Source organism: Poecilia mexicana, unplaced genomic scaffold (genome assembly GCF_051168715.1).
Source record: "Poecilia mexicana isolate PSO_F unplaced genomic scaffold, ASM5116871v1 scaffold_6, whole genome shotgun sequence".
In the NCBI taxonomy this organism is placed as follows: domain Eukaryota; kingdom Metazoa; phylum Chordata; class Actinopteri; order Cyprinodontiformes; family Poeciliidae; genus Poecilia; species Poecilia mexicana.
Window position 1 is genome coordinate 32,277,265 of NW_028263375.1, and position 17,597 is coordinate 32,294,861.

A 17,597-nucleotide genomic window follows, 5' to 3' on the forward strand; every position below is an offset into this window, starting at 1 on the left:
CTTATAAACTCCCTTGGTCCTGGAGCAGTTTTGACAATGGTTGGAAAATATTTTAGCTGCTCCGTTACTAAAAAAACAACCTTCTGGTTTGTTGCACGTTAATAAAGTAAAACTGTCTTCCAGAGAACACCCAGAACACCTCCACTGTGTTGGCCCCAAGTCTCCTTCCTCACTTCAGCCCAAGGATCCAGGAGACCAGGACGCCCTGTCCAGCTCCAGCTCCAGTTTTGCTGCTGTTGGTTCTCCATTCAGTGATAACCGGTACAACCACTGATGACAGACTGTCCTTTTATGATGCAGCATACGTTTACTGTCCACTTGAAAACAATACTGTTGTAATGGATTCAGTACTGATCCTACACATGCACACAAATATCACACTGAGGAACTTTTCTCCAAACAAACTTGAACCACTCATGAGTGACGTTCCAAAATTTCCATTAAATGACAAATTAATATAAAAGAAAAACAAATATTGTACACAGTATTTTGAAATAAGTATGCATAACAAAGTTTTTAAAAAAATAAGTTTATATTTTGGGGATGTTGTACCTCTAACCAGATGGTCATAGCTCTTTCTTTGAGTTGAGGATGTTGAACATGTCTGACAAATTGTCCTGTGCCTTTCAGATTAATGATTAATGACTTTGAGGATATCTGGGCTTTCTTTTCTTCTTTTAGTGCCTGGGACACTTGTCTAGCATCCATGTATGCCAGAGCGCAGCAGGCTGCTTATCCCTCATCCCCCTCTAAGTCAGCAGGAATTCCATGGTTCCACTCGCTCCCCCGCTTGCCGTCCCACCCAGCTGCCATGTCCTCCCACAGCAGAGTGCCTCCCAGTGGGGCGATCGTCACCTTCTCTGTCCCTGACTCATCTACTCCATCTCTTCTTGCCGTTTCTGAGTTCTCTGCACTTTTGACCTTTGTTGCTCCTGGCAACACACACACAACAGTGGCATTATGGGAAATGGAGTCTGGGAGAATGAGCTACCACCAGGCAGAAGGAACGGCTGTGCCGGTGCAGCACAGTGGAGAGAGGCAGCACAGACTGCTGTTGAAGAGTAAGCTAAGCAGTGGCACAGTATTTATTTTTTTATATCTTCCACTGGTGTATCTTATGTACACATTTAACAACTTAGCCATTGAAATGCCATTTTAAAGGGGAAAAAACAAACAAATTTAACACCAATTTACAACCCTTTGTGTACAGTTTGTATTTATCTCCAATGTTTCCTGGGCAGTTTGCAAACATTTGTATTAAAATAATATAGGAATCAGACAATGTTTGTTTTAAGACTACAGAGATTGATTATCCTGCCAGAACTAATTAACACGTCATCACTCCACCTTCACATTGACGTGTGTTTTTCTTCAGAGTCAGGTGTGTTCCAGATCGTGTTTTCCATGTCCCAGCAGGATTTATTAAGCAAGTTGATGTTGTTTGGCAGTGCAGCAACAGTGGACACAGTCTGTCACCTTAACAGCTGGGGCCACTGCTCCATTCCCTTCCACGCACTGCAAGTAGGCATCTCATTCTACTACAAAAAAAATAGATTTATCGATTGATTTCCTCTGTGTTGCTTCTTTGCTTTTTGTTTTGCATGCAGACTGGACTGAAAAACCGACAGCTTGACACAGTGGATTTATACCTGAAAAGTAAAGAAAATGTCCTGAACCCATCAGCAACAGCTGGTTTTTCTGAGCAGTTAGCAAACTCCAAACCGAGTCTCAAGGACAGTAAGTACTCAAGAAGACTTGAACCACGACGATGTGTAAACTAACATCTCGCTCTTTGCTTGGACTCTGCTGTTATCTACTACCAACAAATGGAAAAAGGTTTACTGAAGCCTTAGAGTTTTGATGGAAAGCTTTCAAGTGTCTGATATATTTGTTTAACCATATTGAATATGCTGAAGAAACAACTTAAAACTGAAGTTTGATCAAGTCAGAAGTTTAATGGCATCATTTGTAGCTTTTACTATATTTAATACAAGTCATATTTTACTTTAAATTATGGACTCAGTTGAATATTTCATAAATGAAAATGGCTTGGCCAAAAAAGATGGCAATGTTTTTGGCAGCACCCTTTTCAGCAGTTACTGCTAGCAGCAAGCAATGTTTGAACTGCTAAAGAAGACGTCCATATTTACTGACAGGGATTTCAGTTTTAAAGTGTCTGTTTTCCAAATTGTGGTTTTCACATCTTCTACATTAAACATAAACATAAACAAATTAAACCTAGAAACTCAAGAAGGGTTTTTAAACAATAGTTAAAATTTTCTCTGCCATTTTCAGACCTTTTAGCTTCATTTGAGTTATCCTTTTGAGGAAAACACTTTTTTTTAGAAGCCTTATTTTTGTGAACTCTGATCTGATATGATGGAGCAAAAGGCTCCACTTTTTTCATTATTCCAGAAAATTATTCTCCCAAGATGGTTCATTAATTTTCAGATTTTCAACTGTCCAATTTTCAGATTGGGCAATTGTTGCCCTGACCTAGTATTTGTGAAATGTTTATTTGACACTGTTATTAAAAGTCTGCAGAATTCCTTCATTTAATAATTCCTTTGTAATGTTGTCATATTCTATCAAATTTATATATCAGTTTTTGCTATGATTATTTTAAATCATGTTTATATAAAAAATAAAAAAAAACAAATCATGTTCATTGATATTGAACAGTTGATATTCCATACAATTGACATTGTATGGAATTACTTTTTTAAAGGTTTTTGGAAGCTAACTTAAAGGTAGAAAAATTTGCAATGGTCATAGTCATAACGGCCTATTAGGAGCTGATTGGAGATCCATGCATAACCTATGTATGATGTATATTTGTGTTTCTGAATGTAAACACACATGGCTGTCCTTGAGTTTTTGTTGGTTTATCTCTATGTAGGTGTCCAGGAGTTGTTGCCTGCGTTGGATTTGTTGTGTTCAGCTGTCAGAGAGCTAAGCAGTGAAGCTCAGAGCCGACAGTTCTCTGAGCAGCTGCTCAACCTCACCATGAGCTTCATTAACACACAGCTCCGCTCTGTGCTCCTCTGGTCGCACTGTAAGGCAAACACAGCTCACAGTTACTTCACTTTACTGATATGCTTTTTCACTATTTGGGATTCAGAGAGCTGGAGGTGTTTTGTTGTGCTTGCAGATGAGCAGTCAGATGTGCAGAGCAATGTTGAAGTCCTGGGTAAGTATGTCACAGAGTTGAGGGGTTATATGAAGAGATTCCCCTGGGCTTCAGGCGACTCCACATCTGATGCTAGTGCTCCTCTCCAGGGAGCAAAGAGTGATGAATGGGAGCAACTTTCAACTGAGGTGATGTTCCAACTTGTATTTTATTTGTTGTAGTATGAATCATTAGAAAACATAGTGTACCTTTTGTATTTTGTGTTGGCATCAAGTATGTAATTATCAGACTGAACTTGCTTTGCAGGAAGTTATCCATCAGTCCATCCTGACCAATCAGATCCCCAGAGCTCAGGCCGTGATGTGGAGACAGAACCGGCCTGAAAAGCAGCTGGCAGCTCTGAGGATGGTGGGCCTGCGCCAAGTTTTGCTCTGCCTGCAATGCAAGGACCTAAAGTCTGCCAAAAAATTCCTGACCAACATGGTAAGAACACTAATCCAACTGGAAGCTAACACACAGCTTGTAGGAATATTTTCATTAAAAAAAATCTTTCTTTATTCTGGGATTTAGCAACTAAATGTAGTTTTCCTGACTGACATGGAATTGACAATGTGGAAAAAGGTTAGGGCTACATGCTGTATAAGAAAATGTAAGGTTTGTTTTTTCAAATATAATTATTTTTCTGAAATGTTCAGTAATGGGGAAATACTTACTCTGCAAGTTTGACCTTGCTGAGTAACACAAAACCTGTTATTCCCAGGACTCCTTGAATTTCTAACATATAGGATCTTGAACCCACTAAGCGACTGAGAGAGACGATGACAGCACAGAAAGTTTACAGATTACATGACATTTATTAAGAATTCAAACAGCAATAATTATATTGATTTTTATTTCTTTTTTTAAACTCTGTTCTCTAATCTGTTGAAAAGACACATTGTTTTGTTGGGTAGAGACTGAAATTACAAGATTATTGTGCTGAATATTTTTTTTACCCAGATCATTTCTATTATTTCCACATGCAAAAAATCCTAGAAATTAAATTTTTTTACTTTTTATCATCCTTTTTGGAAATAAGCTGATGATTGTTGAGCTAAATCCTTACCAATAATTTTCCTAAAGAGGTAAACTGCAACATTTTGTTGTCTGCAGGGTCTCAGTGTAAAGAAAGAGCTTCACAACATCTGCCTTTATACCAACAACAAAGGTCTCCGGGAATTGTTGGTGAGTCACGATTCTTACAACAAACACCAAATGAGACGTTACCTTTATGTGAGAGTTGACCAGGATGTTTTGTTTTTGGTACCTTTTGTACTTGAACATGATTTTGTTATTGCTTTTTATATGTTTTAACACATACTGTGAATAAAGTGCTGTCATAGTCATTCTGATTTTTGTGTGTTCAAAGCCTCTGGCACCTTGCCGGCTCAAACCTGCACTTGTACAGGAGCATCTAAAGAAGTTTAAATATTCACAAAGCTTATTTATTTTAGTAAGTCAGTCACAAAAATTAAACTCATCTATAGCTTCATTACCCACAGTGATTTATGTTGTGTTTTTTTCTGTTAATTTGCATAACTTTGTTGTACTGTTAATAAAAACAGTGGACAGGGCTAACATTATGGAACAAAAACCTGCTCCACATATGCTTTACCTCTAGTTTAAATCTTTTAAATCAAAGATTTTAAAAAGCAGCTTGTTTTCGAAGGCCTTGTTGAAAATTCGACCTTCATATCAAGGGCGTAGGAACAAGTCTGTCATTGGGGGGGACGCATATCGGAAACCTGACAGATCAGTAAATAGCTTGAGCAGAATTGTCAAACAATTATGCCATCCAGGGCCGTGCAGGGACCACTAAAGGGGCAGGTGCTCAAAAAAAGGGCACATCTAACCGCCTTCTAGGACAGAATATTAACAAAGCCACAAAGCTTTCAGAGTTTAATAAACAATGATAATTTACAAAATGATAAGATATACAATCAAGGCTAAGGAAAATCTCTATATAGAGCATACAACTATGCATATGTAAGATATTTTATTAGTAATTTCTTTCTGCAGGTCTATTTTGTTATAAGAAAGTATTGCCATATTCAAACCCGCATTTTAGCAGGATATGTAAATCAGAGCTGGACCACCAGACATATTTTATCTTTACAGAATTACACTATTAAAAATGTAAACAAGGACACAATGCAACCTTTTAGTGTACTGTAATCTATAAAAAGAGCTGCATGTTTGCTACACTTGCAGTGGAGATGAAGATGGTCCATTCAGGAAAGCAGAGCTGCATCAAACTTTAACGTGGAACTGCAGAAAAAAAAACTAAAGCAAAATTTTAATTGTTAATGCATGTCACCATGAGAAAAGCCTACTGAGTTTTGATTAAAAAACTTTAAAAAAAAAAATTAAAATCACACATTTTTATATCATGAAGTGAAAAAAATTATTTGCAAAACAAACTTATTTGCACGTCAGAAATATTTTCTTGCTATTCTAAGTTTTTATTGTTTGTGACTCAAAGTTTTGCTTGTGATTCTCACATGAAAAGATTTCTGAGTGCAAATAAAAGTTTATGTTTGGCAAATAACTTAAGTTCACGAGACAAAAATTAGTTATTTAATTAAAAAAAAAAGTTTTTTTAAACAAAATGTTTTGTTTTTAAAAAAGAAATCATTACAGTTCCAAAAGTTTTGATTACAATTTTATTGTAATAGGTTAGTTTTTTTTTTTCATTGAATAATTGGGAAAACATTTTTTACTTTATACTCTGTGAACCAGACCCTAAACTTACTTAAAGTCTGGATTGAGTTTTTTCCCCTTCATTAATGACACACTTTTATTGCATACATTATATCCATCATGGTAATTCAGGGTGAGTTATTTTTAATTCTAAATGAATATCCTTGTTGGACTTTTATGTAAGTGCTATTCTCCTTCAAGATACATTTACCTAATGCTAGAATAAATGGAATGTACATTATGCAGCAAAGGAAATTAGAAGATCGGACATATCTCCTTTATGGAGATGATCGGTTTTAGACGGGCGATGTGCCCCTGTTCCATAAGCGATACTGAAGAATGACTGATTTCATTAACGATACAGGGAAGAAACTTTTTAGTTATCTAGCTTTGCTAGCAAAGTCGTTAGCTAGCAGCTAGCTAATAGCACAACAGCAGCCTAATGTCTGTATGATAAAAATACTGAATCGATAGATAAGAACAGTTTTTCCTCACCTGTCTGTCTCCTCCCGCTCAGTAGTTCTTCAGAGAAAGGCAGACGCAGAGGCCTGTCAGTGTCTGTTGTATTTCATTACCTCTCTGCTTAAACCGCTGAAGCAGAAACGATACTTCAAAGTTTTCTGTCATCTGACAAGTAGCAAGTCTACTCCACTTTATTCACCAAGAACATTTTTTTTAATTCACCAAAAACTGTTCTGTAATCTGGAACGTTCGCTACGTTGAGCTCCAGTTAGCCGCCTTATCTCACTGCGTGAGAGGCAACTGCGTCATGCGTCACGGGCAAAAGGTCAAAGGAAATGGGGCGGGGGGGGGGGGGGGGGCACTTATGTTTTTACAAAAAAAAACAAAAAAATAATAATTTTAGTACATGTTATTATGTGTCAGAAGAGGGCTTAGAAAATACCAAAAAAAAAAAAAGTTTGACCAAAGGGCACTTGGGGGGCAAGGAGCAAAAGGGGCAGGTGCTCAAGCCCCCCCAGCCCCTCCCTCTGCCTGATGCCATCAACACATCAGTAACGCGTTACTCTAATCTGACCCTTGTTTCAGTAACAAGTATTCTAACATGTTACTATTTACAATCCAATAATCAGATTAAAGTTATGCAGTATAATGACTGTCATTCCAGGATGAACACTCACTTTAGCATTTGCCTCACACAACTAGCAAGCTAAATATTATGGTAGCACAGACAGGCTACCAGATTGTGATATATTTTATTGGTCAAAAGACATTTGATTATTGGTCAAAATGCATTGATATAAATTGACTGGTAATTGAACTGGTTCTACCTCTTTCTAAAACCAAAGTAGAAAACAGCTCATAAAATAGGACTCGGCAGTTTTAAACTCAGTACAGCAATTTGACCAACAAAAATAAAATCTAAACAAGTTTTGTTCTTCTTTAACAACTCTCTACATCAGTGCAACAGTTTGATCTACAAAATAAATAAAAATTATACTTTTCACGTCTAACAGACACCTTAGCTCCTCACTGTTAACTCAGTCTCACTTTCCAGCCCTGCATTCAGTAACTTACCAAAGATCCATGAAAAACACTGAGGCAAAAAGACTAAATGTTTTTTTTTCCCTGTCATTTTCAGCCGCAAACATTTAACTAAAATATCTACGGATATGTGTTTCTGTCTCTGCCTCCCTTTGACTCTCTGCAGTAAAATTTTGGACATGTGACTATCCCAGAATTAAAACGGCTTAACCTAAAAGATTTAGTTCTATATATGAAAGTAAACTGACAACAAGATGTTATAAACGAGCGATATTCATGGCAAAATTCCTGACAGACAGTTTACCTCCTTCAAACGGAGTTTCTGACTCCGTCTGCTGCTGCCTTTACTCTGAGCCGTTCAGAAGAGGGAGGGGGAGGAAGTGCTCTGCTGAATGCGCTGTTGTGATAAAATAAATAAAATAAACGAGTGGAAGATTTTAAAATTCTTCGCAACAGCGGTGAAATTATTGGTGGGGGACGAATGTGACTCTCTCCAATATTGGGGGGGACATGTCCCCCCCGCTTCCTACGCCTATGCTTCATATTATTTGGGGAGCCCTGGTTTTAACAAATTTTTCTATTCTATAGATTGGCCATGCTGGTTTGGTCTTTGTAACTCTGTGTTCTATCCATCAGGTAGAGGATCTGTCAAAGCACAGTTCTCTGACTGAAGAAGAGCTGGAGGGTGTCTCATTCATCTGTGAGATAGAGAAGCTTGGCCTGCTGCCTGCTGTCTCCTGCCCAGCTAATCCCCTTTCACAACGGTACAGATGCTGCATTTCTTTCCTCGTTATTTGTAGTATTAATGTGCGTCTCATATGGTCACCAGAACAAATAAAAACTAAATAAGAGAAAATGAAATATGCCAAGAAAGCAAACATAAGTATGGAAAAAGTGGTTTAAAATTATAAAGGTAAGAAATTTAGAACAAATAAAACAATTTTCATACAGACTTATATTTTAAGCTAGATGCATTTTGTGGAAATGTATCTAGTGTATGTATCTAATGATAAAAATAAATGATTTTCAATATTCTGTTGTTTTTGATCTTTTACCTTAATGTAGCTTAGAAATTCTAAGCTACATTATTTTTATGATACCTCTGTGGTTTTATGGTGAAAGTTTTCAATTTTTTATCCTTACATATTTAATAGTTTTTTTTTGTCACCCAGTTCATTTCCTTCATACTTTTAAATTTGATCACCCTAAAATTTCCACAATATTTTCTTTGGAAATTACAGAAGAATTTCTGATGGATTAAATTTACATTGTCAGTGTTGATATAGATGAAGTCTGTGTTTTGACCTTTGTAAAAAAAAAAAAAAAACATGTTCCAGGTTACCTCAGATGATTCATAAGGAGCTAGATGGTGAAGAGGTGGTGAAGGAGTTGGTGGGACAGAGTTCAAAGGAGGAGGGAGAACTCTGGAGGAACCTCCGACTGGACTGGGTGAAGACCTGGGATCAGAGCTGCCAGACGGCTGTTCGCTTATCCAGGCTGCAGCACATAGGTCAGGCTACAAGTCCAAGCAAAACTAGAATTGCTCTGTGGTGCTGCAGCATACAGACGCACAACAAACATCTGTCTCTTTTATCAGAGCTGAGCTGCTGTGACCCTGCATTGTTGTGGCATTACCTGACTGCTTTTCACCACCATCAGAAGGTGGTTGACTGGATTCACAATCAAAGGACCTTCGGCTCCCCCTGTTGGCCTGACATAACTCCTGAGATGGTCAACAATAACACAGTGTGCAGCATCTTCTTCAAGGAGAACATCTTGGACCTTCTAGCTAGGTATTAGATCCTTGTGTTTTAAGTTAAAGTTGTTGAAAAGAGAACAAATAAAATCACCCACATACACACACTCACACACACTATGCCTGCGTTTGGCCTATTTTGATCATATGTTAGGATGTGGGATGTTGATTAATTGTTAATCAATTGTTAATTGATTAACCCAAAATTTTTTTTTTTTTTGAGTGGAAGTTGATAACAATATTTAAATTTTTTCTGAAGAAAAGTATACACACAAATCAAGACAGTTTCTTTCAATTTGTTGTATTTTCATATAGATATCCTATACTCACCTATTGAAAAGCAATGATGTCATAGATCCACCTCTTGCTCACATCACACATAACAGCAGGCTTTATGTCCACACCTCTTTCTGTTTATTGCTTATTTTAGTGACAACTACAAAATAACAAAAAGGTGATCCATTCACCAAATCTGACAGATCATCAGTAGAGCAGATGTTTAAATGAGCTAATCTACCACAATGATGATGATCGCAAAATGAACATTAAGCCTAAAAACATAAAACTGTAATGGACTGAATGTTCTTTTGGAAATGTTTGAGTGTTTTTTTTTCTGAATTCTGAAACATACACTGAGAAAAAAGTGGTTTTGAGTTGTTATTGAGCGGTTTTCCTGCATTATTTTCCCTTTTGTCAAAATTTGAGTTTCAGGCTGTAGATCACTTCATCCCCAAACATTCTGCCTCATTTAACTATTAATGCCTTCTGCCACCACAGGAAAGGTGTGTTTATCCCAGATGAGATGTCAGATTTGGAGCAGCTTCTATGGCGACTAGCTCAGGGTGCTGGGTTGATGACATCATCCCCCCCCGTATCTCAGTATTGCTCCCCTCTCTGCCTTAACTTACACAGTGTTTTCATTGCATTGTGCCTGGAGCATAATCTTCAGTACCTGCTTTATACCTACCTGGAGCACTACAGGTACAGAACTGCTGTTTAGTTTTGATTAAATACATGTTTCTGTTATTATGCAAAGCATCAGTTTTGGGTCCCCTTTCCACAGACTGACGCCCAGAAACTGCCCCCTCCTTACCGATCAGAACCTGCTGGGGAGTCATCCCTGGTTTGAGATGATGGTAAAGACCCAGGAGATAACCAGAGACCTGTCAGGTACCCATAGCGGATCAAGTGCACTGATAGGATCAAGCTTCTCTTCATAGGTCATGATTATAAAAAAAAAAAAATTAATACATAAGCAAATAAATGTTTGGAGATCTGTTTTCCACATATTAAAAACTACATTCATGTCACTATTGCAGTTAAGAACGCAACAAACCTCTTTCGTGTGTCTTTAGACACCACATAACTCAAAAAGTAAATATCAGGAAAAACTATTTCTAAAGAAATTTCATGACCGTACATTTTCTGTCTTTCTCTCTCTTTGTTTGTAGAACCAGAACCCATGTTCCAGGCGAGTCTGACCAGCGCTCAGGTGCTGCTACCTGGCAGCCTGGCCTCTCTGAGCAGCTTACTGTTTGAGGGACACAGTCTGCTGGCACTGGCTTCCATCATGTTTGCTCATGGTGGAATTGATAAGGTAAATATGCTTCAGCTAATCAAAACTTCTTCCCTTATTTTATCTTATTTCTTAAAGCTATAACCTAAATTGTCATAGAAAAAAACTATAAAAATTTTTTCTGTTAAAACTGCTGTAGTTTTAACAGAAAATTATAACGGCAATAATCACAAAATATCACTGTTATATAATAATGCAATATAAACACCATGTTATATAGGGTGTGTATATATTAATATTAATCCTGTGTATATATTAATATACACACCACTACAGGAAAATGAATAGTTGTAATAATATGTTTATTTCATAAGTATTTTTCAGATCACTCACAGTGGTGCCAGTTACTGATCTTTAAGAAACCTGACCTGCCGACTCTGATTTTGGCCGATACAGATTTTTTTTTGTTTGAAATGTTTTTATATATGGCAAGAAAGTTGCTGAGTTGGTAACAGTGGAGTGATTAATATTAACTGCAAACATGCAGACATGACTTGGTGTACAGGGTCAAACCTCTGTCACAGCAAAACAAAAGGGCACAGTGGTTGGTTTTTAAACCTTTGCTGGGGTCGATAAGATCGACTTCACATGTAGGTATCGGTGCACTGCTAATTTCAACATCTTCCATCAACATAGATGCCATGGATTTTGTGGCTCACTATGAAAACTAAAACACAAATACAAACATATTTATGTAAAAGAACATGGGCTGGTAATACAAATGAAATATAAACAAAACGTACCTGGCTTCTTTCACTGTGTGTGTTCCAACATATGAATGTTCTGAAGTCTTTTGTCCTTAAAGACAGACATCGAGTGTAACCTAAAATCCTGCTGACAGTAAGTTGTTGTTTTCTGGCCATTTGTGCTGTGTTCAGTTTCTTTGTTTATCACAATTTTGCTTTGATCAATTTAAGTTAACAAGGTGGGCTGCCTGACTATCGTCTGCCACAATTGTCAGTTTCAGTCAATTGCTTTTTTAAATCCCTTTTTTTTGTTTTTTTTTTTTTTGTTTTGTTTTTAGTAGTCACATTATCTGCTAAATATTTTACCACTGAACAGAACTGTGCTTTTATGCATAGGTTGTGGCTCAGGGACAGAGTTCAACATGTTTGGAGGGGACTGTTGACCCCCAGCTCCTGAAGATGGCCCTGGCCCCTCATTACAAGCTGAGAGCCGCCCTCTTCCCATCTGCGAATGGCTCATTCTCTGACATCTTCATTTATCACCTTCTCCAGGTAGACACACAACCTTTTATGAAATAAAAAAATGCTGAAGTAATCTATTGGAGATTGCTTCAGCATTTAGCAAAGAAATATAGTTTGTGGAAAAGTTAAAATAATACCAGGTGATATCACATTGTAAAAGCTGATTATCTCTTAATGTGTAACATAGTAATCCTTAATGGTTATCTATCCTAGTCACTTCACCCTCTTGACCCATCCAGGCTATTTAGTTGGCAGACTGCAAACCCTCTGAACTGCACTGGTAAGAATATTGTTTTTTGAGATATGTTATAGGCACATGTAAAAAAAATGAAAATGAAAAGATTATTAAATAGAGCCAAACTATCCATTTAATACAGAGTAAAACTGGTAATTTATTTATGTTCTGCAGAAACTGCCGAACTGCCTCATTTTTCTAGCTCTCATCTGGTTGGCAAGTTCGCTATTATAGAAAACCTGGACTTTCTTTACTACATCCATCATGGTCGACCATCTTTTGCATATGGAAACTTTCTTATCCAGCAGCTGGGGGTCTGCAGTGACGTGCAGTTGCTGTGAGTACATCTAACATCAGGTTTTATTATCAGATTATTGAGATGGTTGCGAGGGCAGGCAAGATGGCACCCATGTTTCTGACAAGCTGCATATTTCTTTAGTTGTATTTGCATGCGTGTGTTTTAGACTCCAGAAGGTCTGGCTGCAGGTGTACAGATTGGCTCTGAAGTGTTTCAATAAGCCGTCTGTGACATCGTCTGCTGTATGTTTCTGTGAGCTGCTGGGAATCTGCAGCCTGAAGCTGAGAGTTGACATCAGAGCCTTGAACACCATCCTTCAGCACTGGAACCAACTCGACAGGCTCACACCAACGCAGAATCTGCGAACATTAAGTAAACAACACCAAGACATATGCCAGTCCAACACAGCATCTATACGGTCCAAGTGAACACAGTAAACGCCTTTCCGGTTGTGTTTCAGTGTCTAAAGCAGTAAAGCTGGTGAATGGAGAGCCGGGAGCCGCAGCAGAGCTGCTTTGTTACCTGGAGGCTGCAGTGGCAGACAGTCTGGAGCAGAGGGGGATCAGCAGGTAAGCCTACCTACTAACACGTTTACAGTTTACAATCTACCGCCCTTTATCATCCAGTAACACTTAATTTGTGTGTGTTCACTTTTGTCTATGTGCATAATGCATTGAATTGGTTAATTAATTTGTGAAGTACCTGCTGTTATGGCTGTTCAGCTCAGAGCAATCTGTTTTCCCGAAATTGAATAAATGTTCATGTTTCATATAATATTGAATTTATTCAGAAGAGTCATTTTAACTGACTTAAGATAAAATTCTTAAAGGTCAGTTTTACATGCATATTTTCTTAGAAATGTCTCAAATGTCTTTTTATTGATTATTAGCAACATATTGAAAAATACACTACAGGAGATGGCAATACAATTTGAGTAGATTTTAACCCGACGTCAAATAAATAAGATTTGCATATATATATATATATATATATATATATATATATATATATATATATATATATATATATATATATATATATATATATATATATATATATATATATATATGTATGTATATATATGTGTATGTATATGTTAGGGGTTGAACAACTACATATTTTTTAAGGTCGACTACATCATGATAATAGTCGAGTCGTTGTCGACTAGTCGCGGTGACGTCATAGTGACGTAAGCGCAAAAACCCTGCACAACTACTTGGAGGCTTTATCAGCTATTTTCACGGCAAATATGGATCCTCCCCCGACCCCACACACACACACACACACTCCCCTTCTCCTGCTTTTACTAAGTCTATTATGCAGAATTAAAAGAGCAATAAACAGATCATTCTTCGTGAGCAGGGAGAAAAGTTCGTTGTACAAATTCGGGTCTGACTTTTTTTTTGTTTTTTTTCCAAACACCGGCTGATGCTGATGATCTCTGGATAGTTACTTGTATAGGAGTCAAATTATCACACTGACCACAATGGTGCTTTTGGAACATCACAAACCAAACTTATTATGAACGGATCCCGTTTGGTTACAGTTGAATTTAACGAAACCTCCTGCTGCTCCTCTGCCCGATGCGCAGCATGATCTCTGCTGACTCAGCAGCGGCTCTCTGAACCGACATCTGGACGGCGGCCGAGATCTCCTTTATCAGATCCTCAGGATGAAGCTTGGACTTAGTTTCCAGATGTAGTCAAACCATATCTTTATAAGAGCGTAAAGCTGCCAGGTTAAAAGCTTCCATACGCAGGGTGACGCTGATCAGTTGGATGGATAAAGAAGCCTCACATCATGACGCGTTGTAACACATTACTGCGGTAGTCTTTTTTATTTATTTAATTTTTTAAGGATTTTTTCGGCACTAGTTTATTTGACAACGATCTGACTGTAAGGGGGCAGAGAGAGCGGAGAGAGGCCTGGGCCCAGCGAATGGAGGCCGGGAGTCGGACTCCTGATTACCGCGGGCTAAAGTCTCTGTATACGGGGCGCCGCGCTAACCACCGCGCCGCGCAACGCCCCTATTGCGGTAGCCTACGCTGTAATTTACAGTTTGTAATTATTAAATTATTTACATTTTTATACAATTTGAGCTTTCTGACGAACTCACCTAGTCCACCTTCTTTCATTTTCTGGTAAAAATCTGTTTAGTCATGTAATTGCGACTAGTCGACTGGCCCAGAAAAAAGTCAGTGCAGAGAAAAGAATCGACTAGTCGACTAATTGGTGCAACCCCTTATATATATATATAAATGCGTGTGTGTGTGTGTATATATATATATATATATATATATATATATATATATATATATATATTCTTATTTGTATAAATAAGAATGAATAACTTCAGACAGTAAAGGTTATTTTTTCTAAGTCCATACAAAACATCATATCCTTTATCCAGTGTGAATGTGAAGGGGGATCATTCCATCTTAATAAGACAGCTCTCCTGGCAATTAATGATGAAAGTGAGAGAATTCTTTGTTTGACACCAAAGATGGTGGATAAATGGTTTGACTTGATCTCACAGTGCAAGACGTCAGATATAGTACGGAAGGCTGACGTCTAGAAATTAGCTGGAGAAGGACAAGACCAAAACATGTGGATTTATGTAGCAGGTGAACTGCTATACCTGTCGCATGCTGGGTCCATGTTTGGGTAAATGCGCACCAGTTTAGCTTTAGAGAGGTGTACCTGGTGAATAACTTTAAATTACAGAAGTGTGTGGTGAGTACACGTCAAGGATGAAAACAGAATCCCACACCTTGTTTTTTTTTACTGTCCCACAGCAGTGTTAGCCAGACCACCCTGATGTAATGTCATGAAAAATTAAACTACTTGCAGTTGAATGATTGACAGATGTAATTCTGAGGTCTTATGTTCAGATGTTCTACCTAAGTATTGTGAGTTGTTTTCTCAGGTCATCGTTCGAGGCGGCTCAGCAGTGGGCCTTACCTGTTCAGTTCTGTCAGCTCCACAGTCTGGAGCTCAGCCTGATTTATCCCAGCCACTGTGCTGAGGACAGACAATTTGTACACTTTTTATTGTTTGTCCAACTGCACAATTTCCCACCCCAGCAGGTGAGCACACACAGGACACACTCCATCTTTTTAAGAAATGTTACTTATTTCCATTTATTTGAATAAACATAATTTGTGCCTATTTTGTAATTATTTGATTAAACCTTTATTTAACTAGGTTAGTTCCATTGAGATCAGAGATATATTTTACAAGGGAGACCTGGCCAACACCACTAATACAATTACCAAGATAAAAGCAACACACATTAAAACTTGCTCTAAAACACTTTCAGACAATATCACAGTCAAAAAAGCAGTTCAACAGTCAAAAACATTGTATGGGGTTTTTCAACTCTTAGTGTCATTTTGATTAACTGAATCCAGAAATCACATTGGTTTTGCTCAATCAGGTCAACTTTCTGAACTATGGAACAACATGAGCATCAAATGCATGGACTTGTTCTCACATCTGGATTGGTTTCCTGAGAATCTGATCAATGAGTAGGAGGAGAGATTCCATCAGGACAGAAAAGAGACGGAGAACTTTGCACAATGAAGACGTGATGTTCAGTTCACATGTACTTACCCTTAGTAGTGTTTATTATAGAATATACAGAAATCCAAGTTTGTAACACTTCATTAAAACACCCTGTTAGAATTTTTTTTAACAGAAAAAAATAACTTTTTTAGATGAGAAATATTAACTGATAATGTTACAAAAATGTCATCAATTTAGTCAGATCAGATTTCTCTAAAGTAAATCAGCTACAATCTAACTAATTATTATAGGGTATAATTAGGTAGAAAATTGATAGAAATTTTTTATTTTATTATAAACCTACAGTACAGACCAAAAGTTTGGACACACCTTTTCATTCAAAGAGTTTTCTTCATTTTCATGACTATGAAAATTGTAGATTCTCTCTGAAGGCATCAAAACTATGAATTAACACATGTGGAATTATATACTTAACAAAAATGTGTGAAATAACTGAAAATACGCCTTATATTCTAAGTTCTTCAAAGTAACCACCTTTTGCTTTGATTACTGCTTCGCACACTCTTGGCATTCTCTTGATCAGCTTCAAGAGGTAGTCACCTGAAATGGTCTTCCAACAGTCTTGAAGGATTTCCCAGAGATACTTAGCACTTGTTGGCCCTTTTGCCTTCACTCTGTGGCCAATCTCACCCCAAACCATCTCTATTGGGTTCAGGACCGGTGACTGTGGAGGCCAGGTCATCTGGCGCAGCACCCTATCACTCTCCTTCTTGGTCAAATAGCCCTTACACAGCCTGGAGGTGTGTTTGGGTCTTTGTCCTGTTGAAAAATAAATGATGGTCCAACTAAACGCAAACCGGATGGAATAGCATGCCGCTGCAAGATGCTGTGGTGGCCATGCTGGTTCAGTATGCCTTCAATTTTGAATAAATCCCCAACAGTGTCACCAGCAAAGCACCCCCACACCATCACACCTCCTCCTCCATGCTTCACGGTGGGAACCAGGCATGTAGAGTCCATCCGTTCACCTTTTCTGCGTCGCACAAAGACACGGTGGTTGGAACCAAAGATCACAAATTTGGACTCATCAGACCAAAGCACAGATTTCCACTGGTCTGATGTCCATTCCTTATGTTCTTTAGCCCAAACAAGTCTCTTCTGCTTGTTGCCTGTCCTTAGCAGTGGTTTCCTAGCAGCTGTTCTACCATGAAGTCCTGATTCACACAGTCTCCTCTCCGCTGCACAGTTGTTGCAGCGATGTGTCTGCTGCTAGAACTCTGTGGTATTGACCTGGTCTCTAATCTGAGCTGCTGTTAACCTACGATTTCTGAGGCTGGTGACTCGGATGAACTTATCCTCCGCAGCAGAGGTGACTCTTGGTCTTCCTTTCCTGGGGCGGTCCTCATGTGAGCCAGTTTCTTTGTAGCGCTTGATGGTTTTTGCGACTGCACTTGGGGACACTTTCAAAGTTTTCCCAATTTTTCGGACTGACTGACCTTCATTTCTTAAAGTAATGATGGCCACTCGTTTTTCTTTACTTAGCTACTTTTGTCTTGCCATAATACAAATTCTAGCACTCTATTCAGTAGGACTATCAGCTGTGTGTCCACCTGACTTCTGCACAACA

General features: G+C 38.1%; 1 protein-coding gene across 2 annotated transcripts in view; it reads left to right on the forward strand.

Moving 5' to 3' along the window:
• The window catches only part of spg11 (SPG11 vesicle trafficking associated, spatacsin), a 34,539-nt gene that overhangs the window by 5,285 nt on the left and 11,657 nt on the right, over positions 1 to 17,597 (forward strand). For both annotated transcript variants that reach the window (XM_014972430.2, XM_014972428.2), the window contains exons 5-24: positions 124 to 261; positions 682 to 1,061; positions 1,376 to 1,521; positions 1,608 to 1,737; positions 2,900 to 3,055; positions 3,152 to 3,318; positions 3,437 to 3,613; positions 4,283 to 4,354; positions 8,009 to 8,136; positions 8,710 to 8,882; positions 8,970 to 9,165; positions 9,906 to 10,109; positions 10,192 to 10,298; positions 10,580 to 10,725; positions 11,787 to 11,942; positions 12,126 to 12,192; positions 12,322 to 12,484; positions 12,612 to 12,817; positions 12,906 to 13,014; positions 15,372 to 15,531. In XM_014972430.2, the coding sequence (XP_014827916.2) occupies positions 124 to 261; positions 682 to 1,061; positions 1,376 to 1,521; positions 1,608 to 1,737; positions 2,900 to 3,055; positions 3,152 to 3,318; positions 3,437 to 3,613; positions 4,283 to 4,354; positions 8,009 to 8,136; positions 8,710 to 8,882; positions 8,970 to 9,165; positions 9,906 to 10,109; positions 10,192 to 10,298; positions 10,580 to 10,725; positions 11,787 to 11,942; positions 12,126 to 12,192; positions 12,322 to 12,484; positions 12,612 to 12,817; positions 12,906 to 13,014; positions 15,372 to 15,531 (3,181 nt within the window). The remainder of the gene's footprint in view (positions 1 to 123; positions 262 to 681; positions 1,062 to 1,375; positions 1,522 to 1,607; positions 1,738 to 2,899; positions 3,056 to 3,151; positions 3,319 to 3,436; positions 3,614 to 4,282; positions 4,355 to 8,008; positions 8,137 to 8,709; positions 8,883 to 8,969; positions 9,166 to 9,905; positions 10,110 to 10,191; positions 10,299 to 10,579; positions 10,726 to 11,786; positions 11,943 to 12,125; positions 12,193 to 12,321; positions 12,485 to 12,611; positions 12,818 to 12,905; positions 13,015 to 15,371; positions 15,532 to 17,597) is intronic.